Source organism: Papaver somniferum, chromosome 4, assembly GCF_003573695.1.
Source record: "Papaver somniferum cultivar HN1 chromosome 4, ASM357369v1, whole genome shotgun sequence".
In the NCBI taxonomy this organism is placed as follows: Eukaryota; Viridiplantae; Streptophyta; class Magnoliopsida; order Ranunculales; family Papaveraceae; genus Papaver; species Papaver somniferum.
The window spans coordinates 92,412,561-92,439,237 of NC_039361.1; the positions used below are offsets into that span (position 1 = coordinate 92,412,561).

Consider the following 26,677-nt stretch of genomic DNA (forward strand, 5'->3'; position numbering starts at 1 on the left):
ATTAAAGTGGAGCAATAAGGGATGACATGGCTCGGTCTTATTGGTTGGTAGTATATTTGTGACGTGAGAAAGAAAAGAATAAAAGATAGAACGGAAATCTTGAGAAGAGGTTTTTGGAGGCGCGGCTACACAGCCGAATAGGGTTTGGAATTTTTCATTTGGTTTTCCGATTAGCTTATCATTTTGATTTTAATTTGTTTATGGTTTTTGAGAAAGTCATGACAAGCTAGATCCATGTTAGGGTGAAAGGATGAAGTTGTAGGTTGATTTACTTTGTGTTCTTGAATAAGGGTTTTCTACTATTGAACTTAATGCTAATGTTTTGTCCCTCTATCAATATTTTATCTTCTAGCTATATTTTTCATGTTCTATGACATGTATAGTCCATAGTTAGATTAGTAGAAGAACTCATTGAACCTTAGCGATAATTGATTTATGAATATTCCTTGACTCTTCATGCCATGTATGATTAGTGCTTAGAAATTCTACTTTAAGATGAGAACAAACAATTGTTTTGATAATTCTTATCAACGATTTTTTAACGAAATATCTTCCATGTATGAGTAGCTAGGTTTGCAATTCTACATGAGTAAAATTGAGATCCTTTGTGATTGAATGTAAGTAACTCACCTACAACGGATTCCCGGATCCTTAACCCTTTCACATCTTTGGTTACATTTTATTATTTTGCTTTAAGTCCACAAATATCTGAGATATATAATTTGATTAGTGATTCTTGATATTAATTAGTAGTTGTATTTTCACACTCCTCGTGGGAACGACCTGTACTTTCCGCTGTTTACTAGTTAGACATTGTGCACTTGCAGTAATTTTATTGTAGGTTTCCGAGCCTACCAAGTTTTTGCCTCTCCAGATTGGTGCATGATGTTTGAAAACTCGGGGGTATTACATCTGCCAAGATTATCAAGCGATCACTCTCCAACTATTCTTAATACTTATAGAACTATTCCGCAAAATCCACCTTTGTATAAATTGAAGCATATTGGTGTACACATCCGGATTTTCTCAAAGTTATCCTATAAAGATGGAACATTAATATCTCAGGTGACTTAATAGGTAAGCTAGCTTCACTTGGTACGTTTATTAAATGTTGGAGTAATAAAAAAATTGGGTGAATTAAAAACAAAATCAGCAAGTTAAAGAAAAAGTTACTCCATCTTCAAGGGATCAATCCTACAATGGCTATGCTTCAACAAGAAAGTTAACCTCAGATCAGCTTAATGAATACATTATCATGGAAGCAACTTATTGAGAACAAAGGATGAAGCAAATATGGCTGAAAACGGGAGATCAAAATTCAAAACAATTTCACTTATCTGTTCAGCAACATAGAAGAAAAAACAACATCTCAAGTCTACAATCAAATACTGGACAATGGCTCACTAATCCAACTGCAATTGCAGATGAAATGATCTCCTTTTTCAAAAACTTGTTCCAAGAAGATACGACTATTCAGCTTCCTTCGGATATGCAACAGTCCTCTTTTTCATTAGATGCAACGGCTAACACTTCGATTTCCTCTTTACCAACAACGGATGTTGTCTGGAAAGTGGCGAGAAACATGAATACTTTTGGATCTCCGGGACCAGATGGATTTCCAGTGATTTTTTATAAGAAATGTTGGCCTATTGTGGGAGATGATACTGTCAATTTCATTCAAGGGATTTTGACTTCAGGAGAATTACCGAGTAAGTTAAATCATACACACACTAGTTTAATTCCAAAAGTGAAAATCCTACTTCAGCAATTGAATTCAGGCCAATCTCTTTATCTAATTTCTTGTATAAAATTTGTTGCAAAAATCATTGCTATGATATTGAGTCCATATTTGGAGAAATTCATTTCATGGTCCCAAAATGCTTTTGTGAAACATAGGCAAATTACTGATAACATTGTCATTGCTAAGGAAATATTCCATTCAATGCGTAAGTCAAAATCAAAACAAGGTTTCTTTTCCCCGAAGCTAGACATGTCTAAAGCATATGATAGAGTGTCTTGGTCTTTTTTGGACATCATGTTACATCAAATGGGAATTCATGATCACTCACATAAACTGATAATGAATTGCGTTTTTACTTCCACTTTTTCTATACTTGTAAATGGAGATCATTATGGTAATTTTAAAAGTGGAAGAGGTTTAAGGCAGGGGTGTCTGCTATCTCCAGCCTTATTTATTATTTGCTCGCAAGGATTTTCTCTTCTTATGGATAGATATAAAAGTATGAACCTTTATAGTGGTTATCAATTGAACATCAATGCTCCGTCAATCAGTCATCTTATGTTCGCAGATGACTTATTTTTCTTTGGGAACAATTCGGAAGCAAGTGTACATTAGTTAAAGTGCATTTTGGATACTTACTCATCTTTTTCGGGTTAGATTATAAACTTCTCAAAATCATCAATCCACTTCAACAAAGGATGTTCAGCTTATGATAAAGGGAGAACCATCCAGAAGTTTGATATTAGAGAAATGGAATTCATTGAAAAATACTTGGGTTATTTTCCTCTAAAGTCTGATTACAGCATTGAAACACATGAGCCATTAATAGATAAGTTTGGAAATAAGTTGTCAGGGTATAGATCATTCTTCGTTAACTCAGCTGGCAGAATGGTGTTATCAAAGAATGTGTTATCTGCCATTCCTATTTACTCAATGGGTACTAACAAGCTTCCAAAGGGTGTTACTAATCAGATAAAAAAAATACAAAGATCTTTCTGCTGGGGGCACGATACGAGTACAAGAAAGTGTCACTTCATCAAATGGGAAAAAATGGCCAAAGCAAAAGAGGATGGAGGATTAGGGTTAAGAAATATGGAGCATGTTAATATTACTTTGGTGGTGAAACTTCTGTGGCGATTTTTAACTTGTTCAGATGCAATATGGGTGAAACTGTATGAGGCAAAATATCTTAGATCATTATCCGTTTGGGACTGTGATCCAAAGACTGGAGATTCCAAAACTTGGAAAGACATGTTATCTGTTCGAGAGTTGTTTTTTAACAATTGTTGTTGGTTTCTTGGCACTGAAATTCAATTAGAATCTGGAAAGATCCATGGATTCCTAATATCCCGGGATTTAGGCCAACAAGATAACCATATTCAGATGTTCAGGTGGAATTTTTGTCAGATCTTTTCATTCAAGGGCAGAAAAGTTGGAATGAGAAATTATTATCTTAATTATTTATGGAGAATCAAGTACAATCTATCAAACATATATATTCCCCAATATGAGTATGTAGAAGATAAACTTGTATGGTTAAAAACGAAGAAAGGAAACTTCACAACATAATCATGTTACAAGCTTTTGAAAGATAATATGGGTTCAATCTCAACAGTCTCTTCTTTTCCATGGAAGGCTTTTTGGAAAAAGATGAAGACCTAACCAAAAATACATATCTTTCTTTGGAAGGTACTGCATAATGGGCTGGTAGTTTATAGTTTTCTGTCAAGGTTCAACAATCATGTCCAGAACATTTGCCTTTTTTGCAATCTGAAGAGGAATCAGTTCATCACCTCCTATTTGCCCGTCCCTTCTCAAAAGAAGTTTTTCAGAGAAGTCCTTTAATCGTTGACATCCCAGAAGATTCAACTCCGATGGGCATTATTCAACATTGGCTTGAAAAGGAAGATCAAGGTATAATTCCGAACTTAGGTTCTTGTATTCTGTGGAATATCTGGAAGATGACGAATGATCGAGTTTTAGTAACATTCATCCTTCAACATCACTATGCATTGATAAGGCCCTGCAAGACTTTAAGATTTTCAATCTGCATCATGCATTGAACTTCAGTTCCTTGATTCAAATAAACCAACAAGATTCAGTTCAATGGGTGCCTCCTCCTCAGTTCATTATTAAGATTAACGTGGATGTAGCGTATAACAATGGCAGAGGTGCTGCTGCAGATATAACTAGAGATTCTTCTGGGATATACTTGGGTTGTGATGCTTTCTGTTTTGACTCTTTTTCTTCTATGGTGGCAGAGGCTAAGGCTTATGGTCTTGGCTTACAATTGGCGAGAAGAATACAAGCTTCAAAAATTATTGTGGAAGGAGATGCTGAGGAGATACCCAAAGCAATAACAGGGAGCATGAATATTTTGTGGAGTATCCGCTCAACTATTTTATCAATCCACGACCGCGTCAAGGAATTTAATGATATAAATTTTACATCCATTTCTAGAGACGCTAATTCAATTGCTCATGAATTAGTTCAATTTGAAATTTCAAACAATGTAAACAGGTGGAGGTTTCATGAAGAACCACCCTATTGTATTATGCAACGTCTCAACTTGTTTGAGGATTAATATAATAAAATGCATGTTTCCTTCAAAAAAAAATAACAATAATAATAATGATAGTGAGAATAGTAACACAGCTGATAATAACTTTCCAATAGTTATGCAAATAGCAAATCTAAAATAGATAATATTTAGAAACCTTATATATTGTATAACAGTAAAATTAAAATGTTAGATATTATAAATTGAAGTGAAATCAATTTGGATGAATTAGATGGATAAATATATAACAAACATGAAACTACATGTTACTAAATATTAGCGCAAAGAACTTAGATATACTTATTTATTGGAATATAAATTAATAGGATAAGCCAATTGTATTATAATCTGATAGTTGTCAGAGATTAAAGAATAGTTAATCTAAAAATTATGATCGCGTAGATAATTCAATACTATAAAGATAGTCAGATTAGTATATTTGATAGATCCCGAATACCATATAGAAACTTTATTATAAAGTATCTTCTAATATAATTATAACCAGTAAGTTATTAAAATTGGAACTAGTATAGAGAACTTAAGTCTAAAATTCGCATTATAGAGATTCGTGTAAGAACCTTAGATTTCCTTCTTGGATAAAATTTAAATCAGTATAATTGAAACTAGAGCCACAAATTTTAAAGATTAGTTGTAGAAAGACATATAGCGTTCTGTTCCATTTCCTGTTTCTCTGAACTCATTTCAAATGAGTTAAGTTTTCATGCGTTTGTAAGTATGAGCAGTACTTGCACTTAGTCGAGAGATAATATTTCTATAGAAGGTGGTTCGATTTTCGAGGACGAAAATGGATAAGGTGGGGAGAATGTAAGGACCCTCAAGCTCGTCAACGCTATTAGACTAGTCAAGAGACGATTTAGACGCTAACTACTCGATTAGTGTAACTCGAACGTTAATTATTATAAACTAATCTAACAACAATCTAGATACGAAACTAGTACCGTTAGATAGAACTCGAGAATTTATGCGGGATGGACTACTCGAACGTGTCATTCGGATATCGGACGAAGAAAATATCATCAGCTTTGTTTGAAGGGCAAATTAGTCTTTTCGTAGTTAGCCGGGAAGCTGCCCTTATCCAGCTGAACGTGTCATTTGTTGGTCTTATCTAACCAAGTTGGGAAGAGAACGTTATTTTCTCTCTTATCCTTTCTGTTTCTTCTTATCTTCTTCTCTTTTCGTTCGTCTTCTCCGTTCTTTTTCTGTCGAATTCAATTCTTAAGATTTGATTTAGATTTGTTGGCCGTTCATAGTAAACTTATTATCTTGATGAATTGAAGATGCAGTAATAGTTTCGGAGAGTTGATTCGGTTCTGAAAGAGAAGTAAAAGATGAACTGAATTAGGGTTCTTGAGTCGATTTGGGAAATTATGTGGATTTGAGTAATCTGATGTTTGTTACAAGTTGCTAATAGATGTTAATGGTTGGGTTGTTCGTTAATTTGGTGATATGAAGTAGTTTTGTAGATGAATCAAGAGCTAGGGTTCATAAGAAAAGTGCAGAGAAGAATAAGAAGATGAAATTGATGTTTTAGGGGATTGATTTGAGATGGGTTTGATACGAATTAGATTCGGATTTTGAATCTAATTGATAGCTAGGGTTTCTGCTAGATGAATTGGAATTAGATTCGGATTTTGAATTAGGGTTTAGTTGAGATGATGATGAAGATGATGTTGTTTAGAGCTGGAGTCTGCAGAAAAGTTGGAGATTCATGGAGAAGCTATTGAGGGTTAGCTCAATGACTTGGAGATGATGATACTATATGTTTGTTTGTGTTGAATAGGGTCAAATAAAGAGGAATTCAATTTCAATTTCTTATTTCAATTTCTTAAGAGGTAATTACTTCTCTCAAGTTAACTTATAAAGTTATTGGGTTCTGTTCGTTGAGTTTTATATGATTGTTGATGAAGCTAAGACTTGATATGAATGTAAAATGGAGTTGTGTTTAAATATTTAGGTTTATATTGATATTTAAGGATTTTTTGGCTTGCTTTTGAGATGGTCGGAATACTGACAGATGCAGGGAAGGATTGTGGTTGTAGTTCAGGTTAAATTACAGAGGTCATGATGGTGAAGGTCTGGAAATGTAGGTATTGGAGTAAACTAAATTGCAGGTGGTGATGAAGATGGTTGTGATTGAGTGTTCTAGAGTCACAGTTGCATATTATCGATGTTGGGGGTTTGAGATAGCAGTGTAAAGGAATGTTAGGCTGGTTGTAGATGGAGCAGACTTGGTGTTTGGGGATTTGAGCTACAAGAAATTGTTTGAATATTGAATTGAGTTACAGGTAACTAATTGAACTGATGATATTGGTAGTGGTGTTGTAGGTGATCTGAGTTTAGATGTTTTGAAGATATGTCAGTGGTGGTAGTGAAGTCTAGTGGTGTTGCTGTTGGAGTGCTTGCATTGGATTTCTTGTGGTGATGGTGTTATTTTGGATTGTAAGTAAGAATGAGCTATGTATGGATGTGTAATTACAGTTCGAATGAAGTTGGGAGTTGAAATGTGAAGTTTAGGTTTAAATGGAATTGTGTGTTTGGTCCGAATAAAAATGCAGTGTAGTTGTTAATGCTGAACTGAAATTATAGGGATGTGGAGTCAGAAGTGATGTTGGTGCTGAGATGGAGATGCAGGTGATATTTTGTGATGTTTTAGAAAGATGAAGTTCGAATTGTAATGAAAGGGTATGAACTGAATTAGAAGAATTGTTGTAATACAACTCAGTTAGTTGAGCTGGTGGTGTTGAAATGAGATACTAGAGTAAGTAAATGATATAATGGTTGTGCTGAACTAAACTTGAGTGTTCTTATGAGATGTTTGAGAAGAAGTTGATTGTAATGTTGTTAGCAGTGGCCTTAGTGAAAGCTTGCAACTGCAAACCTGGGTAAGCTTAATTATAGTTGTATTTGTATATTGATTTGAAGTTTGTTTAAGAATGAATGAACTGATGTAATGTATAGTTTAAAGTTGAAATGGGATTAGAGTTGTAGATGTGTGAGAACCTTTAGTCTGTCTGACTGAACTTATTCAGTCTGACTCGTTTTGTTAAGATGACTCAGATATCTGACCGAGTTGAATCGGTGTAGATTTACCGTGTTCCCTGTCTTGACCCGAATTGACTCAGTTGACCGATTCATGTTTGACTTTGACCTTGACTGTTGACCTAACCTTAGACGCTGACTGTTAGGTTGATCGTTAGAGACTGTCGGTTGACCAAATGGACCAGGACTTAGCTTAATGGGCTTGTTTAGTGGACTTGGGCTTAGGGCCAGTTTCTTTAATTAGATGTTTTGGACCTCTTGTGGTATGAGTTGACCTTTGGTTCCTTCAGCAGAGTCTTAGATATTCATAAGACTTAGTTATAGACTATAGAATCACCTAATTGAATTAGTAAACCTTAACTATGTTAAAGATAGATAATAAAAGGTATAGAACCATAAATGGGTTAGAATCATTAGATAAACTTATATGTTCTTGTATGAGCCATTTTGGATAGGTTCTTAGACTACTTGTGTGATTAACAGTTAGTCTTTATTAACAACGATCGATTCAAAGGATGAACCAGTGGATCGTGGATCTCGAGGTAGGCGTGGCTTGTCATCAAAAGAGGTGGGAATTTACATTTAGCTTTTTTGTGATTATTGTTGTTTTCTTTTAACAAAGTTTGTGCCGAACAAATTCATGCATTATCTGATTGTGTATTCCATGCATTGTTTTATTTAAAATTCCGGAAGTACTGTTGATTTCCTTTAATCTTTCCATGGTTTGGAAAGGAATTGTAATGGTTTGTTTGTCTTCATGAATTGTTTGGGAAATAAGAATTTCCATTTGATTGTTTGGAAATGAACATTTCCATCTGTGGTATATAGGATATTGCTCCTTCATTTATACCACTTTATGCAATAGCTAGGTGCGGGACGAGTCACCATATTATTATCTAGGTGCGCGACGTGTCACCGTATTATACATTGTTTGGAAGGAGTTAGTTCCATACACATGATTGTTTACCTCTGTGAAATTGCTTGTGCTATAATGTTTAGGGAAAACATGAATTGTTTTCAAATCATTTCCAATGATTACTTGAAAGTTAAATGTTATTTCCACCGGGCACCCCTTTCAGGGATGATGTGCTCACCCACTCCCAGTTTCAGAGACAGATCATAGTTGCGCAACGAAATCTTCGAGGAGTTGAGTTCGTTAGTTGGTTAACTTCGGCTATGCTTATTATGTTGCATATTATATTTGTAAACCAAATGACTATTGCATATGTATCGTTTGAGAGGAGTTTTTGTATATATATATTTCTGAGCGGGGATAGTTCTTGTGTTAAGTTTTTGTAGCAGATTTCTTAATTGAATGTTTAGGTATTTGACTTAGATTCGTAGTGCCTTTTTATTTAGTTAATCTCTTGAATTAGTCAGCTGCTAGTTTTGGGGGCGCTACAAAAAGCTTGAACAAAGACGCGGTAGTTGATGCACATGGTAAGGGATACGGAAAAAAAAGGATGTTTATAGATCATTTACGTGTAGTCTATCATACACATGGTAAAAGTATTAACAAGGTCAGTTGGGAGAATTACTACGAGAGGGGCAAAGAAATCTCAACGGAACAACTGATTTGTATTTTCCAGTACAAAGTCAGCTCACAGTTACTACAAGAGAAGAGAATGATAATTGTTTGGGAACAACAGATGGGTCGAAGCATTGAAACTCGTATAGTTCTGAAAACTATTTTTGGGATACTGGATAACACCATCGATGCTAGACGTTACGTCGAAGTTAGATTAGTCGTGGTAATGTAAAGCATGCGAGAAACGTCCACCATGAATATATCATGTGTATCTCCCAAGTTATGAGTTACTCCTTTGGAAACATATTCCATTGACTCGTAACTCTGCAGGTCCAAAAATTGGAATAAACCTTTAAGTTCAGTACCTACATTTCTGTCTTGGAACAGAATTCCCCAATCAAGTTTGAACATTACTTGGTTGGGGAACCAAGACATTTCGTTCTAATGATAGTTTGAACGAAGACATACCTGGACAAAAACATCCTCCGTCATCAAGAATTTTTTTCCCAGTCATATGTCTAGTTACGAAAGTTAAGTTTGGATGAACTCGTATGTCTAGTTTCAGAAGTTAAGTTTGGATGAACTAAAACCCTCGACCCCTACTGAAAATTCATAAGTGCTAAAACACGATCAATTGGATTTCTTTATATTATGATAACGGGAGTTCTCTCATTTGGAAACTTGGACATGATACTATAGTCATCATGAGTAACCAACAATCTGCAATCTTGGTTTTTAAATGCAAGACCAAATTAACAACTTTTGAATGTTAACTTACAATTCAAACTTGTTACGGAAACTGAAAAGATGAATTCAATTTTTACTTTTTTTTTCACCTTCGCACAATTGATGATTCTGCAACTGAAATTATGGAAACAATTATAAAGAACAACAAAAACTAAAAGCTTAAAAAAAGGGGGTGGGTGGGAGGGTTGTGGTTAAAAATAATACGATCAGAAGATGCTTCCATTCATTGATATACACTCCATGAATGACTTATAGGGCTCGTGTTAGTGAGTATACACCACTTTAAAAGTGTTGGCATCCGACAATATAATGATGACAAAGAGGGGTATGTTGATAAGGGTGTTGTATATTCGGCCTACACAACTTATGCAATTCAAAAGTCATGTCTGTATAACATAAAGGCGTGTGCCTATGTGAGAAGGTGCCATGTGAGTAACCTATATATTAGGTAACGTTTCATGACCAAAAGACATATCTATTCGTTAGATAAAACTGAATGCTTACGTGATGCTTACGTGGCTTCCTTATTTGGGAGAAAACGTAATATTTAACCTGGTTTCGACACGTCAGCATAATCATTCTCCTTTATATAAAGAAGTATTGACAAGAACTCATCTCAAATGATACATATACAATAGTCATTTGGTTTAAAAATAAAATATACAACATAATAAACATATCCGAAATTAACCAACTAACGGACTTAACTCCTCAAATTTAACTAACAAACTTTTAACATTGAAGGAATCATATCCGAGGTAATAGAAAGATTAAAAGTAGTAACGGACTTAACTCCTATAAAGAAGTAATGGAAAGTTTTACATATCCGAAATGATTTAATTAACAAACTCAGGCATTTGGTTTTACAATTCCTTTCTAAGCAATGGAAAGATTAAAAGAACTAACAAACTTTCGGAATTTAGAACTAAACAATGCATGGAATACACAATCATACAATGCCTGAGTTTGTTAAACATAAACTTTTGTAAAAGAAAACAATAATCACAAAAGAATTAAATGTAAATTCCCACATCTTTTAATGACAAACCACGCCTACTTCGAGATCTACGATCCACTGGATCGTCCTCTGAATCGATCGTTGTTAATAAGGACTAATTGTTAATCATACAAGCACTCTAAGAGATTATCCCAAGGCTCACACAAGGCTCATAACATAATTTCATACAATTCTCTATTTATAGGCTAAGTGAACTATCTAACGGTTCTAAGCCCATTTATGGTTATACACCTTTTCACTATCTATCTTTAGCATATCAAAGGTTTACTATTTCAATTAGGTTGGTTGTATAGTCCAAAAAATAAGTCTTATGACTATCTACAACTTTGTAGAAGAAACCAAAGGCTAATTCGGACTATAAAGAGTCCAAATCATTAATCATAGGTAAACTAGCCTTAAGCCCAAGTTCACCAAACCAGCCCATTAACTAAGGTCCAGTCCATCTAAGTCAACTAACGGTTAACGTTTGGTCAGAAGGAGTTAACTAACAGTTAACATCAATAGTCAAGTCAAGGTCATGGTCAAATGGCCAACTGAGTCAAACCTGGTCAGGTCTGGTCACTGAGTTAACTCAGATACACTAAGTTAGTTAAACAGATTGAGTCAGCTAGATTGACAGGGATGACTAACCAGTCTAGTCCTATTGCAGCTACAAGAACACAACCAGCCTGATTCTATTCATTTGATCATTACACAAACTATCCACAATAACAGAATTATATAATTTCAACACAACTGTAACTAAAGCTTACATGCAAAAGCAGTAGCAAGCCTCCACCGGATCTATTAGCTATTTCCTACAATCATTCATCGATACTACACATCTCAGATTGTTTCCATGAATTACAACATCACCACTTACAATATCTCAATGACAACTACACGCCCACCAAACTGACTCAAACTCAGTTCCATTACTAACTCCAATTCCCCTGTCCACTTCATACACCTTTTCTTCCTCATTGTAATCCACAACAATACTAATATTTAAAGTTCAATTATTCCATCAACCCAACATATAACAATCCTCGGTTACACAAGAAAATCTACACCATAACTTAACGCTCCATGTCAAACAACATTCATTCAGCGACATCACCACTAGTCTTATAACTGCAACACTAGAACCATCATTATACTCAGTCAAATCCACCAGCACAACTGAATCTGCTGTTCCACCAGAATCACAACTAACATCACCATCCATACACATACTCTTAGTACTTCTTGGCCCTGACATTTCAACTTCATCTCACAAACAAACACCAATACCTGCAGCTCAGACTGATAACAACTTAGCTTAACCATTTTCAGTCTTCATATTTGTAACATCATAGCTACACAACAAACCTATTCATTCATATCCCCTGAATTTAAACCACACTTCTATTCCAACCCATTACCACCTGCAATTCAACTTCTCTTTCCCATTACAGTTCATGCATAACCTAATTCATTCACCTAAATCTCAACTTCATAAAACCCACCTCCTGTAACTCTCAATTCCTAAATCACTACATAAGACAATTCCCAGTAACTCAAAATAACAACCAACTCATTCCATACCCAACTCAGACCTTAATTCAATCATCATCTATATATATTCATCAAGAAGACTAAGGTGGTGTTTGTTTGCAGCTGACTCATCTGAGTCGTCTGGATCTGAGTCGTCTGGATCTGAGCGAAATCACCTGACTCATCTGGATCTGACTCACTAAGGTCTGAGTCAGAAAATATGTTTGTTTTGTGAGTCAGATCTGACTCAGCTGAGTGGATTTTTTTGGACAGAAAATTCCCTTGTGCACATTTCAAACAACTTGTTCACTACTAGTCTAACAACCTAAAACTTCAACCCATGAGCAAACTTTAGCTATATGAGATTTTTAATTCCATAAAACAACTTCTCTAAACAGAAGTTAATTATATTAGATTTCAATTTAATAAATTACATTGGCTTAAACTTCTCAAAATAAATTACACAGAAGTTAATTGCTCGGATTTTTTATGTAACAGAAGTTTTATGTAACATCACAAATTGTTCACTACCAGTCTAAACAACTTCTCTTTTTGATGGAATTAAACATTACCAAACAATAAAATATAAAGACTTCATTCCTACAAACATAAAAGAAGCAGAAGCAACAAAATCTAAAGGAGGCTAGCTATCTCATCACGTAAGTTGTTCATATATATCTGCTCTTGTCGTCCAAACAGACGAGGTGCATTTTCTTCCGTTTCCGCTTCCACTTCGACTTCCACCTGTGTCTCATTCATATCAAATGTCTCATTCTCATATTCTTTAAATAGCCAATCATCCAATGCATTACGACGTAAAAAGTTATGTATTGACATGCAAGCAATGACGATATCTCTTTGAGTCTCAAATGAGTAAGAAGGCATTTTACTTAAGACGGGAAATCTTACTTTCAATACCCCGAATGATCTCTCAATCACATTCCTCAATCGAGCATGGGCTTGATTAAACTTCTCCTCTTTTTCTGTTGGAGGTACTCTTTGATAATCACCTATCCAATACCTTATGTTGCGATACGGACACATAAACCCCTGTGTATGAGAGTACGCAGCATCACATAGATAGTATTTTTCTGCAAATTTTCAACAAAAACATTATGAAGTTGAACAAAAACATTATTAAGTAGTACTGGTTACTAAATGACAAGCCAATATAATCAAAATAAACTACACAGCTCATGGAGCCTAACAGAGGATGAAACCAAAATGATTAGCAAAGGGCACAATGAATGATGAATGATGAGAGACTGGGTATGTATATCTTATTTCTTTATAACCAAGAATACAAACATTCAGATGAAACTGTGCTTAGGGGATATTACCAACAATAAATCCTAGTTGCCCTCTTTGTAGACAATTTTGACAAAAGCCTTATTCACCTTTCTATGAAATGAGGGTTCTTTTGTTTTTGCTAATTCAAAAACTTTATTAATTGATAGCCAAAAGACTACAAAGAAGATAGCTAAAATAAAAAAAAGCGGAAGACAAACAAAGAAATCCACATCAGGCATCTCTACTTTATCCCTTGCAGAAATGCAGATCTGAGAAAGCTTACACTTTAACTACAACATCATATATTCTAACACTGGTAAGTTTGGTGGGTAGTTTAACAGGTGGTTCAAAGAACAGATTCCCCATCCCAACAGGCGCAGGGGTGGCCTGAAATAATCTAAGTAGAGTTCGATATTGTGATCAATTGATGAACACTGCACACAACCTAAGATGGAAAATACTTGGACTGAATGTTATAATGGCAGCACAGTTTATTTTTCCTACAATTCAAATATATAAGAACGCAGTGCACAAGAATCTAAATAAAACTGAGTAAAGAAAACAAACCCAATGCAGAAAAATTGGACTTAAAATAGAGATATTACCTGGTGGAGGTAGAGGAAACTTGAAAGATGGATCACGCACTGCCTCGGTCAACACTCTCGAGTCATGAGCAGTGCCTTCCCATCCAACCACTACATACAAAAAGTACATATCCCAATCACATATTGCAAGCACGTTTTGGCTACATTCTCCTCTTCCCCTTCCTCTATACGGTGTTTGCTTCTCGACTGGAATGCTGGCACTAATTAGAGTGCCATCCAATGCACCAACAGCACCTTTGAAAGCACCTTCTCTAAGACGTTTATTCCTTTTAGTTATCGCTGGCTTATCAAATACATTTGGTGGAGGAACTAGGACTTCAGCAGACCATTTCTTCATAGCAGTCAACACTTCATGAAAATACTTACTAACTGTTTCACCTGAATGTTGAAAGTGATATAAAATTACACGATTCCTACAATTGTGCCCGATTGTGTATAGAAACATTGCCATCTTCTCCTCTACTTCTAAATACTTGCTATCCTCTAAAAGTCCTTTGGCTCGGAATTCATTGCATAATTGAATAAAAGGAGCCTTAGTCATTCTCAATAGGTTGTACATATTCCTCGGATTTCCTTCTAACAGATCTTGGGTGAAAGCCTTTCCCGTTAAAATTGACTTCTTGTACTTCGGGCGTACACGCCGCTTAGCCTTTTTAAGTTGCTTCACTAACAAACATAATGCTACCAGTTGAGATAGTAAGGTCTTCATTTTTCTGAAAACAACAAGTAGATGGAAGCATTATGAAGTAGTAAGCCTCTGAAAAATAGAGGAAGGCATTACACAACCACATAAGAAAAAAAACGAACCAAAATTTACCGTCTTTTTCTTGGCGGCTACAGGGGTCTTAACACCTCTTTTGGGAGTCTGCAAAAGCCAGATGTCATAATATTAATCAAAATAAGACTTCTCCATTGAATCACATCACCTAAACAATTGTATAAATCAAATACACAAATATGCAGTATATACTAGAAATTCCACTACCAATCTCATGGCCAGGGAACCTATCAAAGTTAAACTCATTTCATCTTAAATCTCCACTAACAGGTAAACATAGTACTCTAACCACGTACTAGTCTAAAAATTTAGCCATCTCCACTAAACATTAAAATTTACGATCCATATCCAAGCACTTGGTTTTACCATCACGACATATTTGACTCGGTGCTTTCTGACTAATAATATTCATAAAACTCATGAAATTTGAACCATTATCCCCGCCTTTAGCCATCACGTCAATTCCATCGGGGCACCTATTCGGATGTGTGATAATTGTGCTACCTAATGCCTAGATTTGAAGGCTAATCCAATGGGAATTTACTACATTATGAGCTATGAAAATTGAAAATCTAACTTAAACATGCTACCCTACTTAATTACCATGTTCCATACCGAAATAACCCTATGCATTCACATCATCAGATTTATCAATTTAATAATTAGAGCACACTGTACAATACAAAAATTCATGCATAAGCCACACAAATAAAAATTTAACCATAGCAGTTTCAATCACACAACAAACAACCAATAAAATTTAAATTCAAGCATGAACAGGGTTCACGAGATATTTAATTTCCACTTTTACATCTATCCGAAACTAAGAGAACGAACAAACTTGCCTCAACCTCGCAGTACAAAAAACCTTCTCCAATTATGTATAAATCGCTTTCACTGATCAAGCCCTAAGGAGGGTAAAACTAGAGAACCATCCTTTAGCTAACTGAAACTTCCTAAAGTAAAAAATTATAAACTAGAGTGTGTGCCACAAGTGCTCTCTCTCTCTCTTACGTAACTTCCCCATTAACCAAAATACCGAAATGCATTTCAATTCTCAAGGGTGGAAAATCAGTTGGTCATCAATTTTTTGCTCTCAGCATGTATTGCAAACATAGAAGTTTTATTCATGTTAACTACACTTGATAAAATTATTAAATGACTACTTTTACTATCGTGTCATGTGTTATCGTATTGTCATGTCTATAATAGCAAATGTAAAACTTCAAATAAACAAAAAGAACTTCCTAAGAATAACTATGGGCATTAGTGAACCGTCACAGCTGGAGTAACAGCTCCTCCCAGAGACCAAACTCGTAGTTCAAACTTCACACAATTACAGCTTACAAATCAAGATGAACGGAGACATCATAAGAAACTACTGTCAGATGAATGGAGACATCATATATAAGTACTTGCCTGTATTTAGGTGCTTCCCTTCTCTACATAAAACCCCCTTCCTTGTAGCCTTCTCAATCTGCAACGTAATGAAAGAAAATTTTTACAGCACACTGACATATTAAACATAACCAGCAAGCAATTAAATATAAACAACAAGCAAATATTCTTAAAGAAATGGAAACATAACTTCAATACTGATTCATTCATTAACTTCAACAAATACTAATTCAGTCATTCAACACAAATTAAAACCCGATTAAGTAATTCAGTCATTCAACATTCAACACAAATTCTACTGTTTAGCAACTCATAACATCTCTGACTATTTCCTAATTCATGAATTTCAACGTTCTTCTAAAATTTTGTGTGCAAAGGCAACACGACGCTCATCGCTTTTCAAACTGACAAACAATTTCTGCCAACCAGGCATCTATGAAGCTTTTAGACTAATGCTCAAATACTCATCCATTGTGATGCAATCATCCTCAAGTAGATTATCCAGAGCTTTCATGAATTCTGTTGCGTTATCCTTTTCTAGAGAAAGTTTTTTATGTTGAAGATGAGCCTCCATTGATGTGACAATAGAACAAACTTTTTCAGTTAATAAATCACTTGAGGCTTCGTCCATTTCCTTCTTTATTTTCCTTCCACTCCCCTTTTCATTGAGACTAGAATCAACCTCGTTATCATCCTCATGATTTTGTTCTTTTCCAAGACTTGTTCGGGAATCAGATCCATTAGTTGTAGAAGTTCCAGCTGAACAAGGAGGTTCCATTCTTCTAGGCGTATCCCTATTAACTCCGGTAGAGAACTTCCCATCAAATAAATTCTGCAACTTCTCTGCATCTTCCAGTCCCTTATTCTTGAATTGACTGGCGTTTTTGATTGTCTGCATTAATTAGAAAGTAAAATCACTATTGGTTCATTATTGGTGATCAAACAAGCTTGGCATGAACCTTATTGAGCTTCAAAGAATGATATTATCAAGGCACATTGTGCCTGAACCTTATTGAGCTTAAATAAAATTTTCTGAATACAGAAGATATCTAAGTAGAGGGACTTAAAAAACTGAAACAGTCTCTTACCTTGTCTAATTCAGACCATTGTTCTTCACTCCAATCAAAAGTGTTCGTCTCCGCGTTGTACCCATGCCCGGTTCTTGCTAAGAGACGAGACCAAGTGACATATTGGGTGCGCAAGTAATCCCAGTGGTTTCTCAATTTCTTTTGGGTGATAGTGCAGTCATACTTCTCAGAAAAGAATTTGCACAAATTTCCCCACGAAGTTTTCTTCAAAGAAGTTCCAGAAAACCCATGCTCAGTAGCTTGTGCCAATAACCCTCTAAATTCTGGAACGCTCCTAAAAGTTATCTTATTTGCTTTTTCATCTTCTTTTTTCTCCATAGAGAACTAGCATAAAGTAAAACAATACAAGACGTGGGTAATTTGAAACAGATGAGAGTGTGCTAGCTATTGAGAAAGTAAACAGAGTATGTACATTGTTATTTTATATGTAACGGGAGAAAGGCCGAGCAGAAAATACCTGCTTTAGGATCCAGTGATGGCAACAAATGTCTGCGTACTGAGCTAATATATAAGGTTGTATGCGAACTATCCCTGCAATGCATCCAAACAACATTTATTTATAAACAATAAACACTAACTCAGTAATTAACATTATTAAATATAATTAGTTAAAGCTAAACCATAAATCAATATGTCAACTAACGGAATTAAAAATGTCCGTTGTTGATGTCAGATTCAAACTCAGAGACAACTAGGGATACTACTGCTATGTGCTTAAGTGATAATGAATTCTCTAGATTGAAAATACTGGTTTGGTATGACCACTATAGGTCATCTATGTTTATGCATCAGCTAACATCTTGTCGACTATGATCACAACCATCTACTTGCCCTGGACCACGAAAATTCAAATGATAATGGCCTATGCAAACGTAAAGGATTGATGCACTTTGGCTCTTAAAAGAAAAGTATTGATGCACTTTGGTCCAGCAAGCAAGCTATGATGTGGAGAATTATAAACAATGTGAAAACTCATACCCAATAAAAAATCATACCGATATCAAAACAGTAATGCTACCAGACGAGATAAACAATGTGATTATGCAAGATACAAATATGAGGGAGGTACTAAGGTATTCAAAGAATGACAAAAATCATGGAAGACGACTACTCCCTAATGTATTGACATATACTAGCAAGGAAGAGTGTCATGTATACCAATAAGTACACCACTTATAAATCTAACTAATATCACTGAAATATCATCTAAATAAGTATACCAGGTCTACATACACTAAGGAAGATATGAACTGATCTCATACAAAATTAACAAGAGGAAAACTTAAACCACCAGTTTCAGCGACATACGCTTTGGAACATGTAGCAGGACCAACCCCATATATACCATTTATGATTCGACTTTAGTTGTCAAAGTCAGACAATATCCATATCTTGTTTCCATTACATACACCATTAATGATTCGACTTTAGTTGCCAAAATCTGACATATATCCCTATCTTGTTTCCATTACAATCAGACCTTAGACTTTGCTTAGGCCACACTAATACTATGACACCCAAAAATTCTATTGCAAACACCATTTCAACCATAACCACATATACAAATAAAAATCTTTAATCCACTATGCTATTGCACAAGTACTCGATAAACCCCGTGGGCTTCTACAAAGCACTGTATGATTTCAATGGGCAGTTTTTTAAAATTAAAAGCCAAACATTCAACGTGTGCCTATAAAATGGATCCTAAGTTGCTTCTAAATTCAACAGAATCCCAATTTACAAATTATTATTGGCATAATCGAGCTAATCGGCACAATTAACGGAAACAATTCCTTCCTTCCAAACATGATATCACAGGCACAATGAAGTGAGATTCTTAATTTTAACTTCATGTTACCAATCTGCGGATGGAACTACGAATCTCAACAATCTAAGATTCTCTAGATTGAGTTTTGAAGTAATTTCCAAATGACAAGTTACCAAGAATTTCCAAATTGTCATGCAAACTAAGAATCCACATGCAACACAGACCATTGAAATGTAAAAAATCAATAAAAAAGTCTCGAAACTATCTAAATCTTCAACAAAAGAATAATTGGGGACATTGAATCACCTGAAATTGAGCAGCAGTGGTGGTATCCTAGATCTTAACTGCTGTGAAAAAGATCAGAAAAGTAGAAGGTGAATTAGGGTTTATAAATGCTACACAAAACTCATTGTTTTAAAGAAATCAATAATTGCAAGGATCAGAAGTAGAAATCAGCAATTTCAATACCACGCAGAGAAAGAAATCTCCAAAAAAAAATAAAAAATCATCGAAAATAAACAGAAATTATTAAAATCCTAGATTTGAAAAGTAAAGGGGTTTTTTCTTCTCACCTTGTAAAAACATCTACAAATGTTTAACCCCAAAAGCAGAATAATCTCTTAATAACTTGACACATACAGAACAATGGATTCACAAATGTTTAACCTCAAAACATCAACAAATGTTTAACCCCAAAACAAAATAGACCCAGATATAATCCATCATAACAGGAAACCCCTGGATCTAAAAGAAACAAGATGGAACAAAATTATTATACCTTCTGAAACCTTTAATCCCTCTTCTTTATTTCCTGACGTTGATGACCCTTTTAAAACGAGATGATGAGTTGAAACAATGGAGATTTTAGTTGATACCGATGAAGGAGATGATTAGATTTGTTGAGAAGGGGATGAATGAGACATCAGATCGGGTTTTTCATCATTTTCCATCGCTGGTCTCGATGGATGGAAGAAACGAGAGAAAAAAAGAGAGAAAGGAAATGAAACGAGTTGTATGCCCAACAAGGGTATTTTCGAAAATTCGTACGAGTCAGAGGTTGATAGTGAGTCAGCTCACGACTCAGGGGTTACAATAAGTGGAAAACAAACGATCTGAATGCTGACTCGGTGCGAGTCAGGGGTTGACTCAGATCCAGACACCGAGTCAGCTGCAAACAAACTATTTACTTTCTAATTGATGCTTACGTGATGCTTACGTGGCTTCCTTATTTGGGAGAAAACGTAATATTTAACCTGGTTTCGACACGTCAGCATAATCATTCTCCTTTATATAAAGAAGTATTGACAAGAACTCATCTCAAATGATACATATACAATAGTCATTTGGTTTAAAAATAAAATATACAACATAATAAACATATCTGAAATTAACCAACTAACGGACTTAACTCCTCAAATTTAACTAACAAACTTTTAACTTTCAAGGAATCATATCCGAAGTAATAGAAAGATTAAAAGTAGTAACGGACTTAACTCCTATAAAGAAGTAATGGAAAGTTTTACATATCCGAAGTGATTTAATTAACAAACTCAGGCATTTGGTTTTACAATTCCTTTCTAAGCAATGGAAAGATTAAAAGAACTAACAAACTTTCGGAATTTAGAACTAAACAATGCATGGAATACACAATCATACAATGCCTGAGTTTGTTAAACATAAACTTTTGTAAAAGAAAACAATAATCACAAAAGAATTAAATGTAAATTCCCACCTCTTTTAATGACAAGCCACACCTACTTCGAGATCTACGATCCACTGGATCGTCTTCTGAATCGATCGTTGTTAATAAGGACTAATTGTTAATCATACAAGCACTCTAAGAGATTATCCCAAAGGCTCACACAAGGCTCATAACATAATTTCATACAATTCTCTAGTTATAGGCTAAGTAAATTATCTGACGGTTCTAAGCCCATTTATGGTTATACACCTTTTCATTATCCATCTTTAGCATATCAAAGGTTTACTATTTCAATTAGGTTGGTTGTATAGTCCAACAAATAAGTCTTATGACTATCTACAACTTTGTAGAAGAAACCAAAGGCTAATTCGGACTATAAAGAGTCCAAATCATTAATCATAGGTAAACTAGCCTTAAGCCCAAGTTCACCAAACCAGCCCATTAACTAAGGTCCAGTCCATCTAAATCAACTAACGGTTAACGTTTGGTCAGAAGGAGTTAACTAACAGTTAACATCAATAGTCAAGTCAAGGTCATGGTCAAATGGCCAACTGAGTCAAACCTGGTCAGGTCTGGTCACTGAGTTAACTCAGATACACTAAGTTAGTTAAACAGATTGAGTCAGCTAGATTGACAGGGATGACTAACCAGTCTAGTCCTATTGCAGCTACAAGAACACAACCAGCCTGATTCTATTCATTTGATCATTACACAAACTATCCACAAAAACAGAATTATATAATTTCAACACAACTGTAATTAAAGCTTACATGCAAAAGCAGTAGCAAGCCTCCACCGGATCATCAGCTATTCCCTACAATCATTCATCGATACTACGCATCTCAGATTGTTTCCATGAATTACAACATCACCACTTACAATATCTCAATGACAACTACACACCCACCAAACTGACTCAAACTCAGTTCCATTACTAACTCCAATTCCCCTGTCCACTTCATACACCTTTTCTTCCTCATTGTAATCCACAACAATACTAATATTTAAAGTTCAATTATTGCATCAACCCAACATATAACAATCCTCGGTTACACAAGAAAATCTACACCATAACTTAACGCTCCATGTCAAACAACATTCATTCAGCGACATCACCACTAGTCTTATAACTGCAACACTAGAACCATCATTATACTCAGTCAAATCCACCAGCACAACTGAATCTGCTGTTCCACCAGAATCACAACTAACATCACCATCCATACACACTCTTAGTACTTCTTGGCCCTGACATTTCAACTTCATCTCACAAACAAACACCAATACCTGCAGCTCAGACTGATAACAACTTAGCTTAACCATTTTCAGTCTTCATATTTGTAACATCATAGCTACACAACAAACCTATTCATTCATATCCCCTGAATTTAAACAACACTTCTATTCCAACCCATTACCACCTGCAATTCAACTTCTCTTTCCCATTACAGTTCATGCATAACCTAATTCATTCACCTAAATCTCAACTTCATAAAACCCACCTCCTGTAACTCTCAATTCCTAAATCACTACATAAGACAATTCCCAGTAACTCAAAATAACAACCAACTCATTCCATACCCAACTCAGACCTTAATTCAATCATCATCTATATATATTCATCAATAAGACTAAATAACTTCACCAAATAATTCAGAAGAACAATTACCTCCAAAATGATTGTACTCACGTAATCCATCACAACCTTCAGCAGAGACCATACTCAGTCATGATAACTCTAGCTCCATCTTTTTATTATCTCCAACTCTCTGAATCTGCATCAACTCTTAAATCGGTACCACCACCATCAACCCTCAGATGAACCCTAGAATGATTCTTAATTCCCAATTCAAATTCATAACATCCATTTAACTCTTCAATTCAATCAAACCCATCTTCTAACTTCTTATTGTTCATCCTTAATCGAATTCTCAAAACCAAATTCAGAAACCCTAATTATTCGATTCATCTCCAAAGCAACTTCGGAACTGCTATTAAACCACAACCCTTGTTTCTTCATCTATCAACAACCTAATTAACCTAACTTGATTTCTTCTGATTTATATCTTCAATCTCTAACAGTTCTCTTCCATAATACACACCATCATCACCTCCATCCTTGTTGATTCTTTTTCATTGATCGATTTTCTATCAACAAACCCCTAAGCATGACTCACAAATTCCCAATAGAGAAGAGCAGAGAAGAGCAGAGAAGAGTGACAGAGGAGAAGAAGAAATAAGAAGAGAAGAGAAAATGAAAGTCTTCTCTCGATTTGGGTTGATAAGACCAAAGATGTCTACTGGAACACCCAGCACTCTGGATAAGGGCTGCCTAGGCGGTTTGTTTACAAAATGACTAGTCTGTCCTTCATACTTATCCGATGATATTTTCTTTGTTTGGTATTCGAATGACACGTTCGAGTAGTCAATTGTACATAACTTTCGTATCTAAATCGTTGTTAGATTAATTTATATTAATTAAAATTTATATTAATTAATCGAGTCATTAATGGCTAAATCGTCTCTTGACTGATCTAATAGCATTGACGAGCTTGAGGGTCTTTACAGTATCGTTAGTATTTTTATGGGATATATAAAGGAACTCCCCAAATCAGAGGTCCATCCAATTTTGTGTGTTATAAGGATATTAATGGGATGTATTACTCACATGGGGTTTCGTGGAAGTTGTGGCGAGTTAAAACTGATGCTCACTCGTTTAACGTTTGGGCCGTATCACACCGTAGCAAGGGTACTTACTTTATAAACTTTAAAACTATTGTCAACCGACCTAACTTCCTTATCAAATAAAGAATTTCCTTACACGGTAGGTTTCTTTGGAATCTATATAAGGAGCAGTAGCTGGGAGTGGGAGAGTACACTTTTTGAAGAGAGAAAAATACAGAAAAATAAAAAGGAGAGAAAGGTTTTTATTCCATATTTTATGGTTTACCCCTTCAGGGAGAAACAAAAATATTTCTTCTTTTTCTTTATAAACATGTGTATCTAATTTTTATTGGTTAAGGATGAATTCAATGTTTTAGCGTGAAGCTTTATTAGTCATTTAAATCTTTTAGGAGTTTTTATCATTACCGTTTGTCTTTACTATATTTAGGGTTTATGAGTGATTCTTAAATCGATTTAGGATGCATACTAGGTTGATCTATTGATTGTTCTAATGATAGTAAAAGTTTTGAAATAAGTGTAATAGTCTTGTAATTTTCTTTACAAGTAGAAATCACGATACCTTGCAGAGGGACTCTGTGGAGCAATTGCTAGTGAAGACAACGTCACCAAGTGAACCTTAAGTTAAGAGTTCAACTTATGGGATCAACCTAATTCATGAAGCCTAAAGCGTTCCGTTGGATTACACCTTGAGCGAGCTACTAATTGCTGGTTCGATTGAATATGATCTGATATTGGAGAGCTTTCTCTTCCGTGGTAAAAAAGAGTTTTGGGGATAACACTGATCTAACTGTTATTCTACGGTTGCTGATGAATGGTTCTGACGAAAGATAGATAAGTGTATGAATTCTTTTAACGCTTGGTAACGGCGAAGAATTCCTTGATCATCTCTTCATTTTCTTATTATCTTTTTATTTACTTTAACCAAGCAACCCGTTTATTTAGTATTTATTCATGTTTTGCTGATTCAAATAATTTATCAATTACGCAGATCTCCATGGGAACGATCCTTATTACCGTTATATTACTAGTTAATTGGAGGGAAATATCTTGAGTAATTTTTTGCACTTATGTATGGGTTGTCGTAGGCTCAACAAATTAATAAATATATTTCCCACTAATTAACTGGTAATATGGCGGTAGTAAGAGATCGTTCCCACAGAGAGTTGTGTAATTGATAGGTTATTTGAAATAGCAAAATAAAGTAAATGGCAAAGGGGGGTTTTGGCTGTAATATAAATATAAAGACAATAATAAAGAAAAGAGATGATTAAGGAATCCTTCGCGATTACCAAGCGATAACTGGATTAGTATACTTATCTATTGTTCGTAATACCAAAATTCCTTTTACCACAGATACGGAAGCTCTCCAATATCATATTCTATTTAACCGAACCACCAAGTAGTAGCTCACTCAAGGTGTAATCCAATAAGATTTGTGAATTAGGTTAATCCCAGTAGTTAAACTCTTAGCTCAAGGTTTACTTGCTGGTGTTGTTTTTACACACGATTCCTCCATATAATCCCTCTGTAAGATCTTGTGATTTGTACTTATGTAGAGAGTTAATCGACGATTATTTATCTCCTAACTTTTACTAGCAATAGAATGATCAAAAGATCAATATAGCGTGCACTCCAAATCAATCTAAGAATCACTCATAAACCCTAGATATGGTAAAAACAAAGGATGATGATAAAAACTCTCAATAGATTTGTATTGATAATAAAGCTTCGCGCTAAGAACATTGAATTCATCCTTAATCAACAAAGGATTTAGCTACTCATATTACAAAGAAGATGAAGAATGGTGGTTTCCCCATAAGAGGGGTAAACCCTAGGTTTTGATGTAGAATAAACCCTAGTTTGTGATATGAGATGATATTATGATGAAAGGCGTAATACCTATTTATATAGGTTTACAATGCTTAGCCTCCAAGTATCTATGTCGGTTCAAGAACCCGACCTGAAATTACGAAAGAAAGACCTTAATCGTGAATTTTGGCCTTCAACAGTTTGCATACCAGTTTGCAAACTTAAATTTTGTAATAAAATCCAGGGAAATTGGTTTGCATACCCGTTTGAAAACTGAAATTTCAGTTACTCCCATTTTCATACCAGTTCGCAAACTTGCTTGTCTTCGGTATTTGGTAAAACATGTTTTGGACATAACTTCCTCGTCCGAACTCGGAATGACCTCATTATTTTTGAATTCTTTTCCTCTTTCAATTATATTCAAGATGGTAATGAGAAATCTTGAATTTGAATGAGTTAATCTCAATCTTTGGCCCGTCTCTTGATTTTGCGCGTTTTGCTCCTTTTCGTCGCACTTCTTCCACATCTCTTCGACTTGGGCACTTGGATACTTGGAATACTTATATTCTTATCTCTTTTTAGCACTTAGTAGCTCCTTTTTGGATGATTCACCTAATAGAGACAAATGAGAGAAAACAAGAGTAATAATACGAATATATGCAAGAATAATAGCTAAAACAAGTGAAAAAGCGGGGGTCTAACAACACCACCCAATATTTTGTTTAGCAATTTGTATGGACTAACTCCGAAATACTTTCTAGAGAATCAACTAGACAGTCAGACTCAATCTAGATAAGAGTATCTCAAGGAGTTAATATCTCTCTCTTGTTTTGATTTACTTTAGAAATCAGCGAGTCTTTAATCAAACACAAGGAATAACTTGGATGGTACCAAAGACCAATATCCAAGGATCAATCAATGACAATCAACAACCAAAGGTTGGATTATTCTAATTTATAATCTAAACGCACAACCTATATTATTTCAATTATATAAACAAATATAATGCGGAAATATAAATAACACAGACACCAGAAATTTTGTTAACGAGGAAACCGCAAATACAGAAATACCCCGGGACCTAGTCCAAATTGAACACATACTGTATTAAGCCGCTACAGACACTAACCTACTCCAAGCTAACTTCGGACTGGACTGTAGTTGAACCCCAATCATTCTCCCACTGATCCAAGGTACAGTTGTACTCCCTACGCCTCTGATCCCAGCAAGATACTGCGCACTTGATTCCCTTAGCTGATCTCACCCACAACTAAGAGTTGCTACGACCCAAAATCGCAGGCTTTGACAATAAACAAATCTGTCTCCCACAAATAAACCCTAAAAGTTTTTGTTCCGTATTTTGATAATAATCAAGGTGAACATGA

At 35.1% G+C, this 26,677-nt stretch overlaps 2 protein-coding genes across 2 annotated transcripts; both read right to left on the bottom strand.

The window, feature by feature from the left end:
- Nucleotides 1–11,512: 11,512 nt before the first annotated feature.
- LOC113272808 lies at nt 11,513–14,773 on the bottom strand. The gene is made up of 4 exons (XM_026522606.1): nt 14,065–14,773; nt 12,871–13,260; nt 11,735–11,887; nt 11,513–11,634 (listed from the first exon to the last, which is right to left on the bottom strand). Exons 1-4 carry the CDS (start codon nt 14,771–14,773, stop codon nt 11,513–11,515), a joined length of 1,374 nt encoding a protein of 457 aa, XP_026378391.1.
- A 1,768-nt stretch (nt 14,774–16,541) lies between these two features.
- LOC113272809 (L10-interacting MYB domain-containing protein-like) lies at nt 16,542–22,121 on the bottom strand. The gene is made up of 5 exons (XM_026522607.1): nt 21,896–22,121; nt 21,706–21,795; nt 17,786–17,859; nt 17,329–17,652; nt 16,542–17,132 (listed from the first exon to the last, which is right to left on the bottom strand). The coding sequence occupies exons 1-5, from the start codon at nt 22,119–22,121 to the stop codon at nt 16,674–16,676; spliced, it is 1,173 nt and encodes a 390-aa protein (XP_026378392.1). The 3' UTR covers nt 16,542–16,673.
- Between the last annotated feature and the right edge of the window lie 4,556 nt (nt 22,122–26,677).